This window comes from Nannobrachium achirus, assembly GCF_963921795.1.
Source record: "Nannobrachium achirus genome assembly, chromosome: 2".
In the NCBI taxonomy this organism is placed as follows: domain Eukaryota; kingdom Metazoa; phylum Chordata; class Actinopteri; order Myctophiformes; family Myctophidae; genus Nannobrachium; species Nannobrachium achirus.
The window spans coordinates 63316163-63341893 of NC_137811.1; the positions used below are offsets into that span (position 1 = coordinate 63316163).

Sequence of the window (25731 nt, forward strand, 5' to 3'; positions counted from 1 at the left end):
ATACACTTGACCTTTTTAATGAACACACTCCTCATCAACAAAGTAGCATTTTCATCTCTCCTCCTTAATGCTGTCTATCGTTAATCTTGTCTTTGAAGAGGCCATTCTGCTCTGTGGGCTGTTTTTCTTTCTTTCTTTTTTTTTTTTTAAACAAAACCCGTTGCTGTACCTTATGTGTGTAAATCTCGTAGTCTACATTTGTGCCGTTGATTCTTCCTTTCCTCATTTTCCTCTAAGACTTCTCTGGTGGGAGATCCACCATGGGGACCTTATCGGGCCCCTTGCTGTCCGACCCGGTCAGGCCCGAAACCTCCGGGGACTGAGCACTCCGGGCGCTGGCGGCGAAACCCTGGGCGATGTCGTCAAAGGTCCGCCCCTTGGTCTCCGGCACGCGCAGGTAGGTGAAGATGAAGAAGATGATAAGGAAGACGATGAAGATGATGAAAACGTAAGGGCCGCACAGTTCCTGGCAGGTGGAGAGAGATTGTTGTTGTTAGGGGTTGCAGAACAAATCAGAACTCTACAACAGGCAGTATTTACTGGTCCCATGGGGGAGGAGAAATTCATTTTTTGCATTTACTCAGTAAATGGCTGCTCAGATAAGAGCACTGGGAGAGCTGTTATGAGTTAAGTGCCTTGCTCAGGGACACTTCGACATGTAGACCAAACGAGACGGCGGTCAAACCAACGTTTCCCAGACCGCATCTCTACCCACTCAGCTATGGCCGGGCCCCAACAGTGCGGTGCACAGGTTTTTTGTTTCAAACAGCTGAAGACTTTTCAGTGACATTACTTTGTATTCGTTCTACAATTTATGTTAAGTAAAGCTTCAGTATTCATTTCCACCAATACAGTCAGTGTGATGCCTGTTCAGTATGCGGAAGTATTGTATGTTCAAAACTGTTATTATTTAGGAAATGGAAAAAAGATAGATCATCATTAATGGATCCATTGTAGTTACTTAGTTGCTCTTATTAATACTTTTTATTGTTTAAATCATTATAAAACCCACTAACAGACTTATCCACCTTCAACCCACCCTGGCCAAGATATGACTTCCGCCAAAACTTGAAAATCTTTAAAAAATGATTTGAATGCACTTTTCACACAACACATGCGAAAAGTGTAAAATAGGGCATTCATTTCTGAAAACAGCGACGATATGTAGAGATGATACAGTCCATCATGCTAATCACCCTGGACGCGTGCACAGTTTCTAAGACACAAATCCAATCGTTATGGATAAATATAACGAAGTATCAGAGAAACACTTCTAGCACTTCTATACTTTATGGAAAGAGAAATTGGGGGTTCTGCGGCGCTGGAATGTCAGCTCCTGTCTAATAATTGCATCCATACCGCCAGTTTGGGGAAGCCCAAGCCAACCACGAAGTTGGCGGTCCAGTTGGAGAATCCAGAGATGGCCATGGCAGCTGGCCGCGGACCCTGGGAGAACAGCTCTGCAACAATGAACCATGGGATAGGACCAGGACCCATCTCAAAGCTGGCCACGAAGCCAAACACCCCCACTATGGCCAGGTAGCTGACAGATGGGTACTGAGTCTACTCAGAGAGAGAGAGAGAGAGAGAGAGAGAGAGAGAGAGAGAGAGAGAGAGAGAGAGAGAGATACAATTTATACTTGAGTTTGAAAAGTGATCTTGGCAAGAGCTTTGACAGACATTTAAAGCAACACTGTTTCTCACCACCAACGCCAGGGAGATAGTCATGATCAGGGCACTGACAGCCATTCCAGCCAATCCAATCAGGTGTAAGGTCCTTCGTCCCGCCCTTTCAACCAGGAAGAGCTGGCGAACGCAGAAGGGCAGCAATTAACTAGGATATCCATATGACATGAAACCTGCACTGTAAGATGAACTGTCGATGAACACCGAGCAATAACAGAAAGACACTTACAGAGACCACGGTGAAGACAGTATTAACCACTCCAGCTCCAATGGTAGCGTAGATAGGCTGGGTGACACCCGCGGTGTCAAATATACCTGTAGAATAATAAAACACCTAAGAAAAAGGGGAGAATGGCACAAATGTATTATTATCGGTAGGTTTATATAGTAGTACATCTTCGAAGGACACTAGTAGATTAATGTCATATCCTTTCAATCCATTTTTTATATTTTTGTGCTTTTTATGTTTTTGTTTTACTGTTCTTTTAGGGGAAAAGGTATTTTCAGAAATGTCTCAAAGAGCAGATTGTCTATTTTTGCCTACTTTTGTACTATGAAGTATATAATAAGGCTTACATGGTTAAAAGACAGTATTTCGTTTCTTATTTCTGGTATTGTCCGGTTCCCAAAAAATGTCCAGGCCCTCAAGTAAACTGAAGCGTGGCCTATATCTGGCATACTGTAGATATGGCCTACATCTTGGCACAAACGGCTCAAAGTTTGTTTTATGCCCAGAGTCCAATTGGCTAAGTTTCGCAGGACACGCTGTGATTGGCTAGCAGGACGTTTGATGAAATTAACTCTTATAAAAAACTCAAAATGTATAAATAGCACCACTCACTACACACTTGTCTGACAGCTGGTTACACACATTTATTTAAACTTCTGTTATATTCTATAAGATAATTTTAATAAAGAAACAGAATCTGAGTGTAAAGGCTGTGCAGGTTTCCTAGCTTTTAGACAGGATAGACAAGATCTTTTCATGTGTTCTCTTCTCCATACAGTACAGAAGGTACAGTAGCTGCTGCTGCTACGGTGCAGTGTAGTGATGGCTAAAGTACTAAATAAATGATGCTGCAGTGCTGACCTTCACCCCCAGGGGCTGTCACAATTCAATTGTGATTGTCAGGCCAGACGCAGCTATAGCGCTAATGCAGTTAGTCAGCCTGGCTAAGTGACCTTATTACCAGACGATATACGATAGATAACACAGGGATCATCCATTCCTTTGACCTTATTAAGCTTAATTTATTCCACAATTCCCTCAATCTAACCCACTATTGTTTTTGTTGTAGAGTACAACAACCAATGCAACATTGTTGTAGCATTGTTTTGTCATCATTTGTTTCCTGGTTAGCACAGCAGAATCAGGACTAACATTATACCTATTCCTTATTGGTCACAGGGGTTCCCAAACTTTTTTGTCTCAGGGCACCCCATAAATATTTGTTTTAATCCGAGGCACCCCTACATTATAATTTTCACTCCCAGCACCTTATATTTATATCATATCGTCGTTGTCGGGTGGAAACCTTGTATGTCCAAAACCGTTCGTTTTGTATTTATCATCTATAAAATGTACTATGCCGATGATACACGAAAGAAGAAGAACTAGTGAAAACAGCAGATCTACAAGCACACACCGCCTCGCATCGCGAGGCGTTGTGTGCTTGTACCGGTAGATCGGCTGTTTTCACTAGTTTTGTGCGACAGAGGTTTCTGCCCGACAGTGACGATATTTTAGCGATTATGTTGCGAGGAAAACGTTGAGATAATAGTAATTTTGGTTAGAACTGACTAAAATTATACAAAATATTTTTTCAAGTGTCCAAATAAATTCCAAATATTATCAAATTATCTCGCGGCACCCCTGGACTGCTGTCGCGGCACCCCAGGGTGCACCGTCACTCACTTTGAAAACCCCTGGGGTGGTGTAGGATGTTGTAATTATGAAGAAAAATGAATCATCTTGATGATTTCAGAAACAAAGTTGTATTTTTGCAATTTTTGCAGCTTACAGTACACCATGTATTTTCTGCTACAACTAAATTATATTCATGTATTATTGCTTATTACATGACATTATATGGTAGATAGACAGATGCAGCTAACAGACATGGATACTCACAGCATTGATGCCAGACAGCTGCTGGGAGAGCTGGAGGACGATGGCGATGATGATTGGCTGACGGTAGAGTGGCGAGCGGAACAGTTCGGGGATGGTCACCTTCTTCTCCAAGGCCATCTTCATGCCTTCTTCCTTCATCTCCTGGATGTCGTCACCCACATCCTCGGTGCCACGCAGTCGCACCAGGGCTACAAACGGTAGACAGGAAATATTGACTCTTTAAAACTTTAATTTCATTTTATAATGGACTTGACAGAGTGGAGAATAACTCCATATTTGCACGTCAATACGATGCCACAACGATATGACATCACAGCATCAATATGACGTCAATAACACGATGTTTGGGAACCATGTGGAAGATATCATAGACAAGATATCTGACATCATAGACCACATGAGACTGACACAGTATGTCCTTATGGGCAATTCTCACTGTTTCTACATGTCACTAGTTAGACTAAGGGTTGGGACGGTTGACGGTTAGGTTTTGGCATAGTGGTTAACATTCATCAGATTAGCATTCACCAGCGTCAGCAGGTTAGTATTTCACCAGGTTAACATTCACCCACGTCAAACAAATGGAACGTCAAACAATGTTATGTCGCAATATCGACACGCTCCCTGTCCATATATGGGCATTCCAAGATATGGGCTTAATATTGATGACATCAGGGATCTCCATATATGTGCATAAAAGGGACAAGGACTGACACAGAGATATCCATATGGTCATTCATTTATTAGTTAATTAATTTTCCCCCATTGACTTGAATGGGGAAAATTCAAATGGTAAGACGGAATTCCTTTGCAAGTGTGACTCGCGTCACAGCAACCACACTTGCAATTTCCAATTGCATCTTTCTTCGACTCGCTTGTTTTTCACTAACGAAAACAAAATAAAAACTAAGCTATGATGACTAAACTAAGGTATATTGACAATTCCGTAAAAAAAGACGGGAGGGACTAATGGAGAAGAGAGCCAGTAGAACTGAAAGACAAGTAATGGTTTAATGGACCATCTGTTGAGTTAAAACAGTGGTTCTTATCTCTGGCCCTGAGGTACTCAAACTACAGCTGTCCAATCTAGTACTAATTTAGACTACAACTAAATTAATTGTATTCAATAGACTATGACTAAACTTTAGACCCCAGCCAGGCTGATAGATAGCTTACAGTATATTGGAATCAGAATGTTACTGGTTTGATCCCTACTCCTAGAAGTGTCTGTTCTTGAGCAAGAGACTGAGGCCCTGACTGCTGCTTCCGATTGTGCAGCACATACTGTACATTTTAAAGCGCTTTGAAAAGGTCAAATGGGAGGATGGGGAAGTTGACAATCTGGCTTCCTGGTGCAGCCAGAACCACTTTAAGATCAATGTTCAGGAGACTGCACTACAGTGACGGCAGTGGATGTCAGGGAGAGCTGACCCCTTTCACTCTGGACACGATCTTGCTGCACTCGGAGTGACTCAAGCCCCTTCCCCCAACCCTGCCACGATGTCGTGGTCAGTACACAGACTAAAATAGAAACCAGGGTACTGAATTATTATGTACGGTCACCGTCCTCCCAAGAAGAAGCACCAAATATTGTGTCACACAGACACCATTTTCTCCCAAAGCCTTTGAGTCTGTATAACACTTGGCATGGGTTGTTTTTATTTTAGATATTTATTTTATTCTTTATTACATGTTTGATCTGATCATTATCTGACTTTTCTGACTTCAATGTGCTTTGGGCAAAATATAATCTGGATTGCCTGAACGCCATCTTCTATTCTAGTGTATTCTATTTTCTAGTTTTCGAGTTTAAAGTAACCAATCAGACCTGCCCGTGCCTCCTCCTCTTTATTGAGGCTGATGAGCAGGTAGCGGGGACTCTCAGGGCAGAATAACAGCATGAAGCTCTGCAGGAAGGCGGGCAGGGCAGTCAGGGCCAACAGCAAGGGCCACAGCTCCTCTGAGCCCAGAATAAACTCCAGACCGAAGATCTACAAATGGACAAATACAACCAAGACAGGCAGGAATTCGCCATCAGTGGTGGAAACCTTTCTCAAATTCTCAAAACCTTTTTTGCCAGGACACAAAACATGAGAAGACAATAATATTACCAGAAACACATAAAGAGACAGCCCTGAATGACCATAACTCTGACCCTTATGGGTCCATTTGGTTCCAGCTGTACACTCTCAGAGTTAAGGGGGTCCTTGCAAACAGAACATTTGAGAATTTGAGAAAATCAGTGTCATACTGTACATATTCTGATGAAAACCTGGCTGGAGACTTGACATTCAGTAATTGGGTCTTATGATCAAGAAAGAAAGAAAGAAAGAAAGAAAGAAAAGAGAAACAAACAAACAGAAACGATCATAATGCGTGAGTATAAGATCGTACCTGCGCCACCAGAATACCAATCACCACGCCCAGCTGGTGCAGGGTACCGAAGGCACCTCTCAGGTGGGTGGGAGCAATCTCCCCGATATACATGGGCGTCAGGCCCGTGCACAGGCCACAGAACATGCCGATGACCAGCCGGCCAAAGATCACCATCTCAAAGGAATTGCTTATGATGGACAGCCCCATCAGAGAGCCACCCACCAGGGCCAGGATGTTGGCCAGCAACATTGACTTACGCCTGTAGAGAGAAAGATACAGAGAGACTGTTAGCAGACTGAAGTAAAACATAGACAGGACATGGATTTGATTGAATAAATGTACTATTATCATTATACTGTAATTACTATAGCAGAGGAGAGAGAGAGGGAGAGAGAGAGAGAGAGAGAGAGAGAGAAAGAGAGAGAGAGAGAGAGATGAGAAGAAAGGGAGCAGTTGATCACCGTATGACAACAAGAAAATATGAAATGATAATCTCACCACAGGAAGTTTTAGGTTTATTAAAAGTCTGATAATTGCCCTTCATCGGTGGAATGGGTTAATGGACCATCTGTTGCTTTAAAACAGTGGTTCTCATCTCTGGCCCTGAGGTACTCAAACTACAGCTGTCCAATCTAGTACTGATTTAGACCTGAGACCCCAATCGTATGCAATGAACTGCCCAGTAGAAGTAAGAAATCCTGAAATACTCCACTTAAACCCTATTAGTTGACGGGATCCCAAAAGGCCAGGGCTCTATTCTATACCAGCCATTTTTCCCACTACCAAATCACTTCACCAAAAATAGCGTATCTATAAGCTTACAATTTAAGTTTGTGGATATTTTAAGCTTGTAGATATTTTAAGCACGTAGATATTTTTTGGCAGAATATTCTACCCAGAATAGGCACGCTAGGCAGGGGTGTCGCACCAAATTCTGGGCCCTGGGTACAAGGATTCACTGAGTGCCGCGCTGTTAGCTTGTAGATCTGCTATTTTTCAATAGCTAAAGCATAACATAATTAAGGCCCCTCAACCTTGGGCCCTAGTAATTCAGTCCCACTTTTACCCCCTTGTGACACCCCTGACGGTTCAAGTTGTTATACCCTTTACTTTAGTACAGGACATTCTTCACCTGCCAAATTTATTGACCATGGCTCCCACAGAGAAGGATCCCACCATGCCTCCCACACTGAAGATGGCCACAGAGATGCTCCACACCAAGGTGTTGATCCCTGCGCTGAAAGGCTCTCCGTAACGATCCATAGACACATTCTGGAAGAACCTGCGCAGTTTCTGGACATAGATACAGAGGAGAGGTGGTGGTGTGAGTGCTGGCAGTAGACAGAGGGACCTATCTAAAGAGAGCAAAAAACAATGGTTTGTGCAGTAATTGCGGTGACGGATCGTATCGAATTATCACAGAATACTGGAACATTAGGTATAGGTATAACAATGTTTCATTTGTGACTCATGACACCCATATCACATGAGATAGGGCTAATGACACCCATAAGGATAGAAAAGCGCGTGTTGACCACAGTGGTTTTTGACCATAATCAACTGTCTATGTTTCAGTGTGTGTCACTGGAGATGATCTGCTGTCATCTGACAAATCTTTGGTTGTGGTGTTCCTGTGACATCCACAGGAGGGCAGTAGAGTTCTACATAGAACAGTGATAGTGTCAAGCATGTCCACATAGACAGAACATTATACAGACTTCCAAACAAATCAAAGCAAGAAAAGGATGTGGTTTTGTGTCCATTAGTGATGAATTAATTGCACCCGCTCCCTTACTGATTATCTACTCGTCTGTAAAACATGAGCCACCATGCATCCATTAGAGCAATGGAATTCCCCCGAGAAGCTAACACTTGGCAAAGAACTCATTCAAAGTCAAATCGAACGAAGTCGAGTCAAGCCGAGTCAATTCGAGTCGAGTTGAGGACGTGTCGAGTTGAATCAAGTTATATTTTATTGGTCTCCGTGGGTACATTAGTCCTCTGCATTTAGATTTATTTAACCCATCCTTAGTAACAGCAGCCAATGAGCGGTGCTTGTGGAGAATGTCCCTAACATGGTGTGGAAGGAAACCGGAAAACACCCAGAGGAAATCCACATGAACACAGAGAGGCACCGGTTGGTTTCAAACGGAGGACCTTCTAAGCACTGAATCATTGTTCATCACTGAATGTTGGTTTAATGTGCTCATGCAACAACATAATGGCTGACATTTCCATTCATTTGTTTGTCATTTCAGGTGTCTAGAACAGTGTTTCTCAACCATTGTGCCGTGGACCTTTGGTGTGCCCTTTGAGATGCTTTGGTGTGCCCTTGGAAATTTGACAGTGAAAAACCTTTTTAATACCTCAAGAAAGAAAAGAAAAAAAGACCATTACTGCATCAAAAGTAATCAATAAACTATATACAAACTGGTAAAACATTGGCCAAATTGTAAAATAATATAAGAAAGAGGCAAACATTTTGAATATAGCCACACACACACACACACACACACACACTGTATATCTAGGTGTGCCCTGGGATCTTTTGGCAATGAAAGTGTGACAGAAAACCAAAAGGTTGGGAAACACTGGTCTAGAAGACAATTATCGATTCTTGCTTGAGGGGACAAGGTCGCTGCTGCATTAGGCTCAAACCTGCAACCACGAGTTACCGGACACAACACACAGTGGTACACATGTGAATCTGTACACACCTGTTCAGGTGCATTGATGACACCGGTGTTGTATCCAAACTGTAGGGAGCCAATGACCGCTGTTGTCACGCAGAAGAGCAGGTAACCCGTTATCTTCTTCTTTGGCTATAGACACAGAGTAGAGAGAGAGGTGGGGAGATTAATTATGGGGCAAGGATGATGAGAGAAACAAAATCAATCGATCAAGATGGGTTTATTTGTCACTATACAGGTCTAAGCAGTGAAAGAGAATAGAGACGGATGACAGGGGAAGTGAGACATACACTTTGTTGATACATATGGATGGAGCTGGTGTACAATAACTCCCTCAGTGCGTGAACAGCAAGACATGGCCAGTTCCTGGCTCTACAAAGCTCTTGTTGTTACGGTGTCATTGGTAATAACAATGAGCCTTTCTACATCCACTGACCCCCCCTGCCCCTCCCTTCTCGTTCGGAGAATAACGGCACTGATTTCGCAGCTAAGGTGTTACAACATTAGAGGGGGCAAAATCGATTTCGCAACTCTGTGGTATTTGTCAACTAAGAAGCTGCAGAAGGCCCAGCGAGAAGAGAATCAAGGCTGGAACCTATTAGAAATATTTTGACCCTGCTGGTTTTGGAATTAATTATTATGAGCTAAAGGGCTTAGCTCATAATAACAGGCTAATGCACCTGACATTAATTCCCCAACACGAAGGGCTTTCCCGTAAACCAGTGTCCAGCTAAGCTGAACTAACTAGTATTGTTATTTATTGAAAGTAATCACCGTGCAGAAGCTGCAGGATGTAGAGTGCCCCGCATGGAAGAGAACCTCCTCTCCAAATGTCTTCTGAGATTCAGAGCTCAATGGGGGAAAAAAGTTTTTATTTTTTGTGCCGATGGGCATTGTTCCAACTCAGACGTAACCATAAACAATCACGATACTCCCATATACCATATATGCAGGACCACGGCCACGTCATTCTGACTCAGTCATAACATAAACAAACCCGCACATATCTTGGCATTCAATTCAGTTCAATTCAATTCAAATTTACTTTTAAAAGTCAAATCACAACAAGTTGTCTCAAGACACTTTAGATGTAGAGCAGAGACCCGACATTGTCCCACCCAGAAGAAGCAATTTTGCGAGAGAGTTAAAGGAGCTTTTGTTGTGGCAGATTTTATCTGTCAAGCTTTGGAGAGAGGACAGAACACTCTGTATAATCCTTGTAAATGAATGTATGAATAAAAAAAAAGTTTTATAAACCCCCTCACTATGCCTCAGACATAACCTGATGCCTATACGGTATATAGGCATAATGGAGATCTGGTTGTTCAGAGCCACAGATCCGACCGCTATGCCTATTATGGTAAAGTGAGTATATGGGACCGAGTGACTTCAAACTCGCTGTGTGCATGGACTCCAGGGAGTGCGGTGTCTGCCGCAGAGTCGTTCGATATGCAGTTCTCCAGAACCGCCGATCCGAACGATATGTCCATATATGCCTATATATGGATATCCAGTTGTCCAGGACCTCTGATCCAACCAATATGCCTGTATATGGGCATGCCAATATATCCATATATGGCCATTAAAAGAACACAGGTAGACAGACAGATACAGAACAGGTACTCTGACAAAGCCTGGACACTATGACTCGGACATATTGGTCGGATCAGTAGTGTGACTTAGGTGTGTGGGCCGCGTAGCGGCCTGAACCTCCAGTTGGATAAAAAGTAAACAGAAATACTATAGTATGGCGCTGGCAAAGGTATTACGGACTGCATCCTGACTCCAATATCCAAGGTATAATGTCCTAATAGGCTTACTTATGGGAAATCCTTTTTAATCCATGTATCCTGGAGTGGAACGAAATCCTTTATTCTTTTTACTGTGCCATAAACAAGACAACATTTTCATTGGGGAGTATTCAGGCCATTTGTGATTTGTATTCATTCAATTGATATGAGATACTTCAATGGTTTCCAGTGGAAATAAGCTTAGTCTTTTCATGGATCTCCTTTTAGTAGACCTTGTACCAGTGAACTGTACCGTCATGAATGAAAAGAGCATCTGCGTGCATCTTTTAATATGGGAGTTTTCGGTACAGTATATTCAAAGATTTTTTCTGCAGAAAAAGAGCTCACAGGGAAACTAGGTAACTTTAGGAATATTTTAATATATATTCATATACTACATGTTTAGTAGTAATTTCCCTTCATCAGTCACTATATTATTGTGCTGGGGTGTTTCCTTGCAGAAAGACACGCCCCCCTGGCTGTATTTTGGTTCTATTCCACTGTTTATGTTGACATTCATTCCTTGGAGGGACGTTTTTGTCAGGGGGAGCTGGCCAGAGCTCTCAATTGCTCCCTTTGAACTTCAAAGGGGTTGTGCACTGGGGTAATTGATTGGGACATAAACATGTCAAGTGCTCATTAGTGCTCTCTCTTATCAATGAAAGCATCAAGACCTGTTTGATGCCTGTCGTAGAGGGGAGAGGGAGGGGGGATGTGTTTGTATACACATAGACTTTCCTAGTTCCCCTTTAAGTCTTACTCTGATCATATCATTTTAATGTTATGCACCCAAATCATCAAAATCACACCAATAGAGATAAACCAACTGCAAGCACACCAACTACAATACACTGAACCTGCTTGCCCATAACATTGGGATCAGAGTCAAATGACCTCTAGAGTGGTTATATGTCTGGAGACTATTACACTGCCAAAGCCTACGGCAGTTCAAAATATCTCATTTTGTCCCGGGATTATCTGTACAGTCTGTTCTCTATAACAGAGATACAGGAGACTGAGCTCTGTGCTTTCACAGTGTGATCCAAGCCTTAAACCAGGGCTTCTCAAACAGAGCCCCAGTTTAGTATGCATTAGGCCACGTATAACACAGAGAGCGTACAAATGGAACACTTCCATATGTATACTCTCGGAGTTATAGACCTGTAATGGCCTATAACGGACACCCACAGCCACAACAACAGAGGGAGCGCACACAACGATCTGATAACACAAACCCATAAGACAAATATGGGTAAATTCTCCTTCTACAACACTGCCACCCAGGTGTGGAATTCCTTGACTACCTCCCTTAAAACTTGTAGCTCGCTGGCAACCTTCAAAACTGCCCTGAAAACTCACCCTTCGGGAGGCCAGAGACGGAGGTAGTTATCACTTCTCCCATAGACAGGTGAGAAGTGAGCACACCCCCTTACCTTAGCCCCACCCCCTTGTTTCCCCTAACCTGTACATATAGTGTTTTTTATAACTGTGATGTTATTGAATGTTTTCTTTGCTTGCTATTTGTTATGTCCATGAATTGAATACCTAGGACTTCCAATGTAAAAAAAGGCCGGAAAAGGTCTTATTTGGGATGTTCCTTTTAGGCAGAGAGCTTAACTGTACTTGTACTGTACTACATTTCTATTGTATTGACTATACTTGTACTGTTCTCTGTTTTTGTTTACTAACAACCCAGCCCCCTGGATCCCCCTCAAGGACCTTGGGGACCCCGGACCCCACTTTGAGAACCACTGCCTTAACCATTGCAGAGGCATCCAGGCCCAGGGACCTAAGCACAGAGGCAGTTGTAGCTTTTTAAACAGTTTAAAACCATTTTGTGGGGGCACCCGCTGGCCTACTGGTCCAGGCGCATACAATATATATAGTATGCCTGACATTATGTCGTGAGTTCGAGTCCCGACACCGACAACCTTTGCTACCTGTCACTCCCCATCTCTCTCCCCATGTCCTGTCAGTCTACTGTTCTATCAATAAAAGCCCAAAAACGAATCTTTAAAAAGAAAGTAGCATCTTACTGGTAACACAAAAACTAACAAAAGCCAGTGTTATTAAACTGGATTGTCCATTGTCTAGCCCTGTTGACTATTAAATTATGAACTCTCCACAGCTCTGAAAGAGAGGCTATCTGCACCGGGGTGAATCTGCTTTGTGCTGAATCACGTCGGTGAAGGGCAGAGCTGGTGGAGCCACAGTAACCATATTGTACTGACATCAATCTCAGGCTGAGTGTTTCGCCGTGGCATGCGATGGCAGGGCAGCAGGCTCAGTGCAGCCTTCCAGCCATTGTGAGAGCTAAAATAAGTATGCTAGTGTTGACTGGCATGCAGAATGAAGATGGCAGAGCCTCTGTTGACTTGTCCCGAAACACAGGAAATACTGCATGCACTCAAGGAAAGGGCAAAAACAATGGCCTGCCAATGCTGCCAAGGCTAATGTTTCTAAGAGATAATCATAACAAAAGGAAATGAGGATATAAAAATCAATGACCACAAATCAACAAAACCTAACCCTAACTGTACGAATCATGTACAAACTGTTGTCTAGTAGTTTATGTATGTATTTATCCGTCACACTATGCTGCAGTAACGCCTCAATTTCCCTTCAGAGATTAATCATCTCATCTCATCATCAAGTCCCTGCGTGCGTGTCTGTGTGTCTGTGTGTTAACTTGTGTGTGCATGTGTGTGTAATTGTTCATCTGCAGAGACGTGTCCATTACTAATAAGGTTAAGTAGAGAGTGATGCTCTCCTAATGTAGCAGGATCATTGCTAAATAAGGGAGTGGCACAGTGTTGGCTGTGTGAGGCTGAATCTGTGTGGTCATGGCATCAGCTCTGTGGTCTGTAAGTTTGCTTATCCAGTTTTGTGCCGATTGCTCACTCACAGAAAGTGAACGCTTTAGACAAATGCATCAAAACCCAAAACAAAACTTTTATAACTATGCCAAAAGTAAGGCACCAAAAGTACAAACACGTTTTTTTTTGCACTTCTGCAAGACTGCAACACACTTCCTGCAAAACATTACACATCATGTGTTACGTTAGACGCAAAAATGAAATCTCTTGCAATCGTTGGGAAAACCCTTCTATTCAAAATGTAGAAATACCTGAAGTTGGTAACACACACACGCACGTACACACACATGCACACACACACACACACACACAAATTTAATGATTTAATGACTTAAGCCCTATAAACATCATCATAAATAGCTAAAATAGCTACAATCTCATAGTGTGTTGCACTAGCACTAGCATCCATAATAATAGATTCCTTTAGACTAGAGCGCAGGTACAGTATGCCTTCAAAATTATACACTAGACCAGGATTCTTAAACAGGGGGTCCGGGACTCCTAGTCGTTCTACAGGTGGGCTGCCAAATTTCCGGGTGATACGAATGTCTTTGGTAGGTTTATTGCGACCGTCAGGGAGCAGTTTACTATGAAAACCTCCACCGGCCGTCCGTCCGTCCGTCCGTCCGTCCGTCCGTCCGTCACACGTCACACCTTTGTTTGTGTACGGTGTGATGTCATATATCTTCAGTATGACATCACACCACATGTGTACACAAACCTTTGTGTACGTTGCTGTGGCAACAGTCTGTTGTTGCTGGTCTGTTAGTGTACGTTAGCAACCACCTTAGCAACCATGGTTTTACCCTAGCAACCAACTGTTTACCCTAGCAACCAACTGTTTACCATAGCAACCATGTTTTTTTACCCTAGCAACCAACTGGGCATAAAAGGGATTCTGTTAGGGATCTCCATATATGGGCATAAAAGGGATTCTGTTAGGGATCTCCATATATGGGCATAAAAGGGATTCTGTTAGGGATCTCCATATATGGGCATAAAAGGGATTCTGTTAGCTGTTAGTGATCTCCATATATGGGCATAAAAGGGATGCTGTTAGGGATCTCCATATATGGGCATAAAAGGGATTCTGTTAGGGATCTCCATATATGGGCATAAAAGGGATTCTGTTAGGGATCTCCATATATGGGCATAAAAGGGATTCTGTTAGGGATCTCCATATATGGGCATAAAAGGGATTCTGTTAGGGATCTCCATATATGGGCATAAAAGGGATTCTGTTAGCTGTTAGTGATCTCCATATATGGGCATAAAAGGGATGCTGTTAGGGATCTCCATATATGGGCATAAAAGGGATTCTGTTAGGGATCTCCATATATGGGCATGAAAGGGATTATGTTAGGGATCTCCATATATGGGCACAAAAGGGATTGTATCCCAGATGATGCCCTGTACTTGGGATTTGTTGATGTAAATGTTCACATAGAGTGTAATAATTGGTAAAACAAACTTTTGGCTTATCTCCCGATTAGGGAGTCTTACTGGTTTGTTTTTATCCAAAGATGTCTGACAATTAACATGAATCCTGTATATAATGTACACGACAAAATGTGACATAGCTCTCTTTACGCAATGCTGTACCCCCTCCAACTGTATGTTCCCCATTTTCAACTGTTTTATTATGTTTTGAACTTTTGACACTTGCTTTGACAATGTAAACGTATATGTTTTCTCATGCCAATAAAGCTCCTTTGAATTGAAAATTGAATTGAATCCAACATATTAGTGAAGATAATTTGTAAATAAACAATCAAATATTTACACCACACTGATTATAGTGCTGTCAAACAAACGTATCAAAGCTGCACTTGTGGAACACTTCCAAGCTAGTCTCTCATATATCAACAGTCAACAGATATATTGTTGAGAGACAATCAGCAAAATATGGTGCTAAATATGGTGAGCTACTGTAGCCTCGTGTAGTACCCAGTTGCATGGGAGCTTAATATGCAACACGGTATACAATATTTATGTATACGGGTTCCGTGCTTTGTTTCTCTATCAGCTAAGGCAGTGGTTCAGCCTGGAGGAGGGTGTCTGTTCAAGGCCTGAAACACCCAGTGACTTAGAGTGACTCCAGGAAACAACACTCCTGATGATGTGTCCAAGTTTGTGCATCAGTAGACGTTGTGTCAACTGAAATACTCTGGGAGTACCAGTGACAACCAGGAACAGACTGGGTGACGACCACAAAGAGTGTGGTGAAATCTGGAGAGACAGAGGACAGCCAGGGGGGACGGCAACCTGGTGTGGAGAGGGTTGGCAGCCCAAACCACTTCTCCTGTGAGTAAGAACCCAAAAGTAAGCTACAGGTTGCGGGAAAACCCACAAGAGTCTATCAAGGCCGAATGAGAAGTTTGACTGGTCAGCGGCAATGACGACACAATGCCCAAAAGTCACTTCTGGTCAGTCGCAGGAGGAGCCAGGCCCGGAGCCAACCCACAGTGCCCAGAGCCTCCGGGTGTTGCCAACGGGAAAATCGCGCTCTTTCGAACGACCATCATTTCGACCGGAGGGTTAGCGACTCACTCCACGGAGGTTAGGGTTAGGGTGAGGGTTAGAGTCGGGTGTCGAAAAGATGACATGTAGTAACAGCGACACGCTCCCGTTGCCAACACTCGCTGATGCCCCCAAGAGACAGTGGGGGCATTAGCATGCATGCCACTTGGACACAGGCCGGGTTCTGATCAGCCTCGGTCGGGTTGCTGGAGGAGGGTGCCTGTTGCAAGACCCGAAACACCCAGTGACCCCAGCACTGATGAAGTGTCCAAGTTTGTGCATCAGTAGATGTTTTGTTAACTGTCCCAAACGCTTAGGGTGGAAGGCGATTTCTGTTCAACCATGAACAGGAAGTGGTCAATATACTACAGTATAGTGTTGACAAACAACACCATCCGCCTAAAAAGAAAAAACAACTACAAGGGCAAATTATTGCAGATCATGCACAATTCCATAATATCAACGTGTCAGTTTATTGACACTCTTATGTGTCAAGAGACTCAAGACCCACTAACAATGAAGCTGTTAAAGACCTTTGCTATGACTAAGCACAAGTAATCGCAGTCACTTGGCCACAGTTTCCTCCTGCGCCTTCTGTGAGGTGCCACTGATTGGTCCTATAACTGAGGGTACAGTATGTGCTTCAGACCTTGTGACCTTGCTTCATTTTCAAATGTGCATCCCACCTCACCGATGTTACTATATTCTTTTAAGTTATTATAGGGTACAACGGTTAATCGATTGTAAATAATAATAATAATAATACTATAACTCCTTTCCTTTCTTTCCAAAACTCTTGAATGAGTTGTATTTATGTATTTAACCAGCTGTCTCTTTCCCTCTCTCTCTCTCTTTCTCTCTCTCCATGTCTCACAGAATAACCTGTTGGATCCCAAGCTAACCATTCTACTGAGACAGCACTTCTTGCAGACACAGAGGCAGACTGCCTCCCACTAGCCTTGTGTAGCCAGACTATATCACTGCCATCTTTTTTGCACCGGCGGATTCGCCTGATTCCAGGCTAGCCTCCCACCGCTCAGTCCTCATCCGAATTCTTGACCTGTCTGCAGCATTTCACACAGTCAACCATCAGCGTCTCCTGGACACCCTTTCTGACCTTGGTCTCTGTGGAACAGTCGCCACTCGCCACTCAAGTGGTTCCCTATACTTGACTTGTTGGACCTGCCATTTCATGGAGAGTTTGTTTTTATCGACCCTAAACTTCTTGTCCTTCGGGCGCCCGCTGGCCTACTGGTCTGGGCACATACCACTTAGGCATTACCACATAGGGTGGAAGGCATGGATGCCTGGCGGCTTTGCCAGTTCGATTCCCGATCCGGACAAACTTTGCCGCATGTCACTCCCCGTCTCTCCCCCCATTTCCTGTCAGTATAATCAATCAATAAAGGCATAAAAGCCCCAAAACAAATCTTTAGAACTTCTTGTCCTTTAAGGCACACATTGCAGCGCTTGATCGCTGGACACCCTGTGTCCAAGACTCTTCTTCCTCCAGGCTCTCAAGCTGCGGAATTACCTGTGGTTTGATATTCACCTATCCAGTTAATTTGTAACTGTAGTTTTTATATCATAGGTTTTCAACCGGTAGTTGGCGCACCCCTGGTGGTCTTGTACTTGGGCTATCCTGCTTGGTCCAGGTAAAACATACTTTTGTAAATAGTTGATGCTTTCAAATGTGTCTGTATCCCCCCAAAAACCTGACACTGTTGTGTCAGGTGCGTCTATGATGGAACCACCGACACAATAGTGGTGGTCCCTAGTTTGCTCGTAGTCAGGATGGTGGTCCTTGGGTGAAAACCAGTTAAAAACCCCTCATATATATGGTTTGCACTCTACTTGTGTGACCATGCCCTGTCGTTTGTTGACTTCATGCCATTCACACTGATCTTGAACTTTGTAAGTTGCTCTGATATAAGTGTTAAATGCCTAAAATAATTAATTACTAGTGTATCATATTGAAGATTTGAATGAATTAACACATTAATTGTTTAAGTCAAATATCAGTTTCACTATATGTAATTCTGTTGTTATCGTATATTGATCTTTGAAACGCCCATGGGTTTAATTTTTTTTATCTCACAGTTTAGTCATTTGTACTTCATATCAATGTTTTTTAATCAACTCTCTACGGGGATATGTTAATATCATCCATGATAGCATATTTCAGACTGTTCCCTCCTCTGTGTCTGACTCACGTCTGACGTCTGACATAAAGTATGATAAATCAAAATGCAGTCCCTGGGACAGCTCTGTTCCTCATTTGAACAGTAATGCTTGTTAGGCAGTTTTGGCAAGCAATGTAATAACCCCAGTGACCCCTTTTTCATCTGTGACCCAGTTTGTGGTCAAGATCGTCAGTCTAATTGCCGATAACAGTGCTGCTGTTGTTGTTTGCGGTTGTTGTTGGGGTACTGGTGCACATACCTGGAACTTGTCCTCTGCATTTCACCCATCCTAATTAGAAGCAACTAACTATTGAACAGGGGCCCAGCCCCAGGGTGACAAGGAGACAAATGACAAAGCGTCAAACTCTGTCTCAACAGACAAACCACAGAGGTGGGTTACCGACCGGTGGACGACCAATTCTAAACACCTCCAGAGGGCTTTGGATGGATTAACAAGTGGCTACAGATGTATTCATAGGGCATATTGGACAACCAAGTCTAATGAACGACACAATGGTTTCTACCTCACTTATTTATTACATTGTATTGTACTGTATGTGGTTAGCATAACTACAGTGGGCTATTACAGCCCAGGTGTTTCATCACCGCTCCGCTCCTCCTTACTGACTCTCACCAAGGCAAGAACATAAAACAAACTCATGTACAGACATGCCATCTGCCATTCCTGACTCTCCCTCAGCCCACTTTGTCTTGACTCATGTCCTGAAAAGCTCAGCTCTCATTCCCAAGTTCCTCTGCTTGCCAGAGAGGAAAAATACAGAATTGCCAACCTGTGACTCGTAAATACTACCATTCAGGCTTCACCCGGAGGTGTTGGTCAGTTATTATAGAGACAAAGACATGCATAGCAAAAGAAAACAAAAACATTATTGAAACAAATAATAACAACAACATTCTGGCATTCTTTTCTGCAGGAAACACAGCCTATTGTGTGAGAGACAGACATCAGCCACAAGAGACAGACGTTGCTCTGTTCTATCCAATAAAAATGACAGTAATGTGGTGTGTGGAGTCTGCACATGCACAGGACAGGATGCAGTGTGTGATGCTGACGACCAGTGTGTGTGTGTGTGTGTGTGTGTGTGTGTGTGTGTGTGTGTGTGTGTGTGTACAAGAGGTATTCGAAAAAGACAAATAATAAGTCAGTAGTGACAATGAAGTTCCAGTGTATTATTTTAAAACATAAATGCCACATATACTTACTACTTACAGTACATTAGTGTAACATGGTGTAAAATGGAGGAATTAAAAGCAAATAAAAGCAAATCATATAACTTATGCAACATTACCTTCTCATCCTCCATCCTCTCCATTTTGGCGTCTGCCTTAGAGGGCTGATATCCAACAGAACCAGTTTCTCAGGAAAGCACAAGACAAACCACTGTGCAAATACACAGCAGAAGTTCCTGTAAAGAAATGATCAACCCTATGAATGTGGGTGATATGATAAACCTAAAATCTATGTGTACTGTAGCCTATAGTTATTACCATAGCCTATACTGTTAACAGGTTGCACTTGCACTACCCTAGGCTACTGCTCAAGAGACTACTGCTGCTCTGCATTCAACAGGAGACTCAGCCCTCCCGCTCCCTCCTCCTCCATCCAATTCTCTCACTACACTGTTGATATTATGAAATCAAAATGAGATGATAATCCGCAGCTGAAACTATACACCCTCTGGGTAATAGTAGCTCTATATACAGTACGATTATCATATTCATTTCATAGCAAGAGCCAATCTGAAATAGAGATATCATGCAAGAATGAAAAGTTAATTAGGCCTATTTAAGTGCAAGGGGTTCACAGGTAGCCTAAAGTAGTCAATCAACAACACAGAGTAGCCCATAGCCTATGATAGACAGTTGCGTGTGACACGACTAGATCGATATGAACACTAATGGAATTGATCAACTCAAACACACAAACGAAATAATAATAATTATTATTTTAAATATATAAACGTTTTAATTTAACTTATTTTTCAAACATAATTTGACTAATTGCGTTGTAAATCAAATTAAATTATGGTTTACCGTTATTCAGGACTTCTGTGTGTATATCCAAGTTGGCCCAAAAATAATTTAGCTATTTACAATAATGCTCAGAACTCCCTCCCATCTGTCAGTGTATGGTTTATATATATGCCTACGACACGACAGCAGAGCAGACTAGCGGCACGTTGCAGCGCTGTGTCAACACCCTCTAGTCTACGCGTCACAGTATGTTGATGCGCTCCTGCGCGTAAAAGCGCATGGCATGTAAATGTTTCCCAAGAGGACACTGAGTCAGTGGAGGCTCGTTCTTAGCTGGCGGGACTCGTAATGACTGTATTTGTTTTATGTCAACGGCGCAACAGCCGTTCCACTCGACTTGAGAAGAGGGGGACGTGCCAGAGCACGCGTACTGTATGGACGGGAGATGGAGAACAATCAGCCCCGGTGAAAGAGGTCTCTGTGCGGCGCTGCCGGCCCATCGTGCTTCCCACCGGGGGCGCGAGAACAAAAGGCAATGTGCACGGGCACGGAGTTCGTGTACAAAGCCCGGTCATGCAGAAATCATGAGACCGGCTCAGTGGGAGGCAAACAAACGAGGGAGCACTCACTACTAATGCCTCCATCAACTATTTCTAATCTTCATACTAGCCCACCTAAATCCCCGTCTGGAATTTGACAAGCTCTCCACAAAACAGGCAAGGCCCTCCGGCCGTTTACAAATCCACTTCACACTGTGCACTGAGCAGTGTGCACAGCCAGAGAGGGGGACTCTTCTCTTTCTGTGTGTGTGTGTGTGTGTGTGTGTGTGTGTGTGTGTGTGTGTGTGCGCGCGTGTGCGTGTGTGTGCGTGCGTGCGTGTGTGTGTGTGCGAGCGAGCGCGTGTGCGTGCGTGTGCGTATAACTTTGACTATTAATTTATAAAAGTGAACTCTCTCCCACAAAACTGATTTACATGCATTCTCATAACCATTTCTAATAGGCCTATGTAGATCTAATTATATGTTTTGCAGACTGAATATTTTTTCCGCTGCTCATAAAATCTGTCTAATGACACTCAGAAAAGTTTTGTATCTGTCAAGTTAATACATTTGTGTAAACATTTCTGAGTGAGGATATTACACATCTTATTTAATGCTGTCAAAATAAGTTGCACAAGGTATTCCCAATGGTCCAAGCTGCCACCAACTGCTGCACCAGTTGCTATTTTTGAATCTGCATGGATAGCAGCATGTTCACTAGCTAGACACATTGATGATTAGGAAGAAATCGCACCTTGATTATATCAAACAGGACACATGTGCATATCTCCTTTTATGGGCCGTTCTGTCTGTGATGTCAGTTTACTTTGTGTGTATGGGCACGGATCTCCATCCGTATATACACACAAAGTGAAATGTAGGAGCGGTTTGCACCGCTCAAGAAAAGGAAAAGGCCATGCACATCTATACTATAATTTTGCGAATGTCTGTCTGTCTGAGTGAGTGAGTGAGTGTCTGTCACAGCGTTTCTCCTCGGTGGCTGGAGCAATTGATCTGAAATCGCATCACCATAAGCATATGAACACACCTGACATAACTGTGAAGCCCGTTTGTCACTTTCACAAATCGTATGCTGTATATTAGCATTTTTATGGTGTATCTACTATCTATTCTGCATCTAGCATGAGGCACATCTATTCTGCATCTAGCTTGAGGCAAAATGTTTAACCAGCTCTGTGTGTGTGTGTGTGTGTGTGTGTGTGTGTGTGTAGGCAGGCGGGTGTGTGTTCAGGCGGGTGGGCGGGCGGGCTGGGGGGGGGGGGGGGGGGGAACAGTATCTCTGTAGCCATTAAACGAAACGGGTTTCTTACATTGATGCTCCTACATCATGCAAGCACCAGTTAAAGTTACTTTCCATCCCTCATATACTGTGTGCACAGTGCACATCCCATAACCCACACACTGCACATCATTTTGGAGCTCATATCTTTGAACGGGTAAGGGCTAGTAGTGTTAGTCTATGGGACGAGTCACGAGTGGTGGGAAAAAAGTAAAGCTGGATGGCGCTGTTCCCTATATCACCAATTATTACCGGGGTAACCGGAAGGCCACCTGATACTGCTGCGGCTGATGACATAATTGAAACAAAACCAGTGTTTTTAGCACTTTTGTTTTGGGAAAAAAGGGAAAAGTCTTAAAGTATAGGACGAGTGGTGGAAACGAGGTGGACGCTGAAACAGATATTTTGAGTGGGATTATTTTCCAACTCCAAGACACCTGCAGTGTGCATCTTTTGAGCCCTCCCATGAGCAAAACAGAACAACGTGGAATATTCTATGATTTTTCAAAGGTTAGTGAAAATCTCTGAAAGCATGGCAGGGAACGACATAGGTCGAAAAATAATCTTTGGCAGTCAGTCAATCATGAGTTAAATACTAAATACCAAACATACATTTAAGACTTAGGTCAGGTCAGAAAAGTTTTGTATCTGTCAAGTTAATACATTTGTGTAAACATTTCTGAGTGAGGATATTACACATCTTATTTAATGCTGTCAAAATAAGTTGCACAAGGTATTCCCAATGGTCCAAGCTGCCACCAACTGCTGCACCAGTTGCTATTTTTGAATCTGCATGGATAGCAGCATGTTCACTAGCTAGGCACATTGATGATTAGGAAGAAATCGCACCTTGATTATATCAAACAGGACACACGTGCATATCTCCTTTTATGGGCCGTTCTGTCTGTGATGTCAGTTTACTTTGTGTGTATGGGCACGGATCTCCATCCGTAGTAATACACACAAAGTGAAATGTAGGAGCGGTTTGCACCGCTCAAGAAAAGGAAAAGGCCATGCACATCTATACTATAATTTTGCGAATGTCTGTCTGTCTGTCTGAGTGAGTGAGTGAGTGTCTGTCACAGCGTTTCTCCTCAGTGGCTGGAGCAATTGATCTGAAATCGCATCACCATAAGCATATGAACACACCTGACATAACTGTGAAGCCCGTTTGTCACTTTCACAAATCGTATGCTGTATATTAGCATTTTTATGGTGTATCTACTATCTATTCTGCATCTAGCATGAGGCACATCTATTCTGCATCTAGCTTGAGGCAAAATGTTTAACCAGCTCTGTGTGTGTGTGTGTGTGTGTGTGTGTGTGTGTGTGTGTGTGTGTGTGTGTGTGTGTGTGTGTGTGTGTGTGTGTGTGTGTGTGTGTGTGCAGGCAGGCGGGTGTGTGTGCAGGCGGGTGGGCGGGCAGGCTGGGGGGGGAACAGTATCTCTGTAGCCATTGAACGAAACGGGTTTCTTACATTGATGCTCCTACATCATGCAAGCACCAGTTAAAGTTACTTTCCATCCCTCATATACTGTGTGCACAGTGCACATCCCATAACCCACACACTGCACATCATTTTGGAGCTCATATCTTTGAACGGGTAAGGGCTAGTAGTCTATGGGACGAGTCACGAGTGGTGGGAAAAAAGTAAAGCTGGATGGCGCTGTTCCCTATATCACCAATTATTACCGGGGTAACCGGAAGGCCACCTGATACTGCTGCGGCTGATGACATAATTGAAACAAAACCAGCGTTTTTAGCACTTTTGTTTTGGGAAAAAAGGGAAAAGTCTTAAAGTATAGGACGAGTGGTGGAAACGAGGTGGACGCTGAAACAGATATTTTGAGTGGGATTATTTTCCAACTCCAGGACACCTGCAGTGTGCATCTTTTGAGCCCTCCCACGAGCAAAACAGAACAACGTGGAATATTCTATGATTTTTCAAAGGTTAGTGAAAATCTCTGAAAGCATGGCAGGGAACGACATAGGTCGAAAAATAATCTTTGGCAGTCAGTCAATCATGAGTTAAATACTAAATACCAAACATACATTTAAGACTTAGGTCAGGTCATTGTCCAAGTGTAGCTGATTGTATTTGTATACATGAATAGGCAAAGTGTATAGGACTAAATAAGCCAACACATAAAAAACCTATATTCCCTTATGGGCTCAAAACAGTCTCTTTATGCAACTTCCTGTTTTGTAAGAGCTGACAGTTATGATGATGACAACAGGAAGAAGAAACCAAGTGTTGCCTGTGAGATTCACTAATTATCTCCACTGACTATTTATCTCATTCATTTGGCCCAGTGTGTGTGTGTGTGTGTGCGTGCGTGCGTGCGTGCGTGCGTGCGTGCGTGCGTGAGAGTGTGCGCGTGCGTGTGTGTGTGTGTATACTATACTTATGAGGACCAAATGTCCCCACAAGATAAACAGACACAATTTTCCTGGTCCTCAAAAAAACAAAACTAAATGATTGTTTTATGGTTAAAACGATTTTTACTGCCCCCTCCTTTTCAATCTCCACCTGAGGAGGGTGGAGAGAGGTGGTGATTGCCAGACAAACACTTTCAATAGCGCCAACAAAGGGCATTTTGGTATTGCAGCTGAAAAGGCTTGGAATGACAGACAGATAGAAAATGATAATTCAATATCTGAGTGGTTGTAGTTTAGGCTTAAACCTGTATTAAAACATATTGTGGGCCAATATATTTTAGGGATAAGATTATCAATATCAGAGCTGAAATTATGAATCCTACAGGTAATTTAACTTCATTCTCCCTTAGCCACCCACTGGGATCTCCCTAGTCAAGGGCCTGCATCCACGATGACTTAATGTGAGCCTGTCAGTGTTAACTATGTCAGCACCTTGATAGGAAAAATCAAGTCATGTACCTGTGCCCTTGACTCCATTCCAACCAAGCTTTTAAAAGCTACCTCCAACAGGATCTGTTGTCTCTCCCAGGATATATAATAAACTCTTCCATCCAATCAGGTATTTTTCCCAAATCTTTTAAAATGGCCCCGGTAAAACCTCTGCTTAAGAAGCCCAATCTGGACAGCACTGACCTACACAACTACAGACCCATATCCAATCTCCCCTTCCTCAGTAAACTCTTTGAGAAAACAGTCTTTAATGAGCTTCTTAATCATCTTCAAAATAATAATTTTCTAGACAAATTTCAATTTCAAATTGGCAAGTAATAAAAATAAATTGTCTGTCCTCATCGTCCTCTGTCCTAAACCTTGCCCATGCCCATGCAAGAAAAGCACTTGTGGCAGGCGGGGGTGATCTAGTGGTGGGTAAGGAATAGGATAAGTCTGTGTGCCTCAGCCAACAGTATACCTGTAGGTAGAAGGGCTTGTCGGTGCTCAACGTGGACAAATTGCATCAGAGAGAATAAATAAATACCTGGGCACTTCAGGTATGACAACCCAAATAAAATACTGGAGCACTCGACTGGTCTGCACGTTCTTTATTTTGCAGGGGTGACTGACGTTTCGACTTTCGTCTCTCTCAGAGTAAGAAAAACAGGCCCTGTTTATCTATCACCTGATTGATAGGTGAGCTCTGCCAGCTCACAGACGCACCTGCAGCACATTGTGTAAAGTTAAGTAGCAGTATAGGCGCTGTAAGGAATC

The 25731-nt window shown here is 43.1% G+C and overlaps 1 protein-coding gene across 1 annotated transcript; it reads right to left on the bottom strand.

Moving 5' to 3' along the window:
• Window positions 1-232: 232 nt before the first annotated feature.
• Window positions 233-20386, bottom strand: slc2a3b (solute carrier family 2 member 3b; the record flags this gene model as incomplete). The annotated part of the gene is made up of 11 exons (XM_080743376.1): window positions 20308-20386; window positions 19563-19679; window positions 8911-9015; window positions 7326-7486; window positions 6212-6452; window positions 5646-5808; window positions 3818-4005; window positions 1916-2020; window positions 1705-1806; window positions 1360-1563; window positions 233-466 (listed from the first exon to the last, which is right to left on the bottom strand). Exons 2-11 carry the CDS (start codon window positions 19584-19586, stop codon window positions 233-235), a joined length of 1527 nt encoding a protein of 508 aa, XP_080599502.1. The 5' UTR covers window positions 19587-19679; window positions 20308-20386.
• Window positions 20387-25731: the final 5345 nt, after the last annotated feature.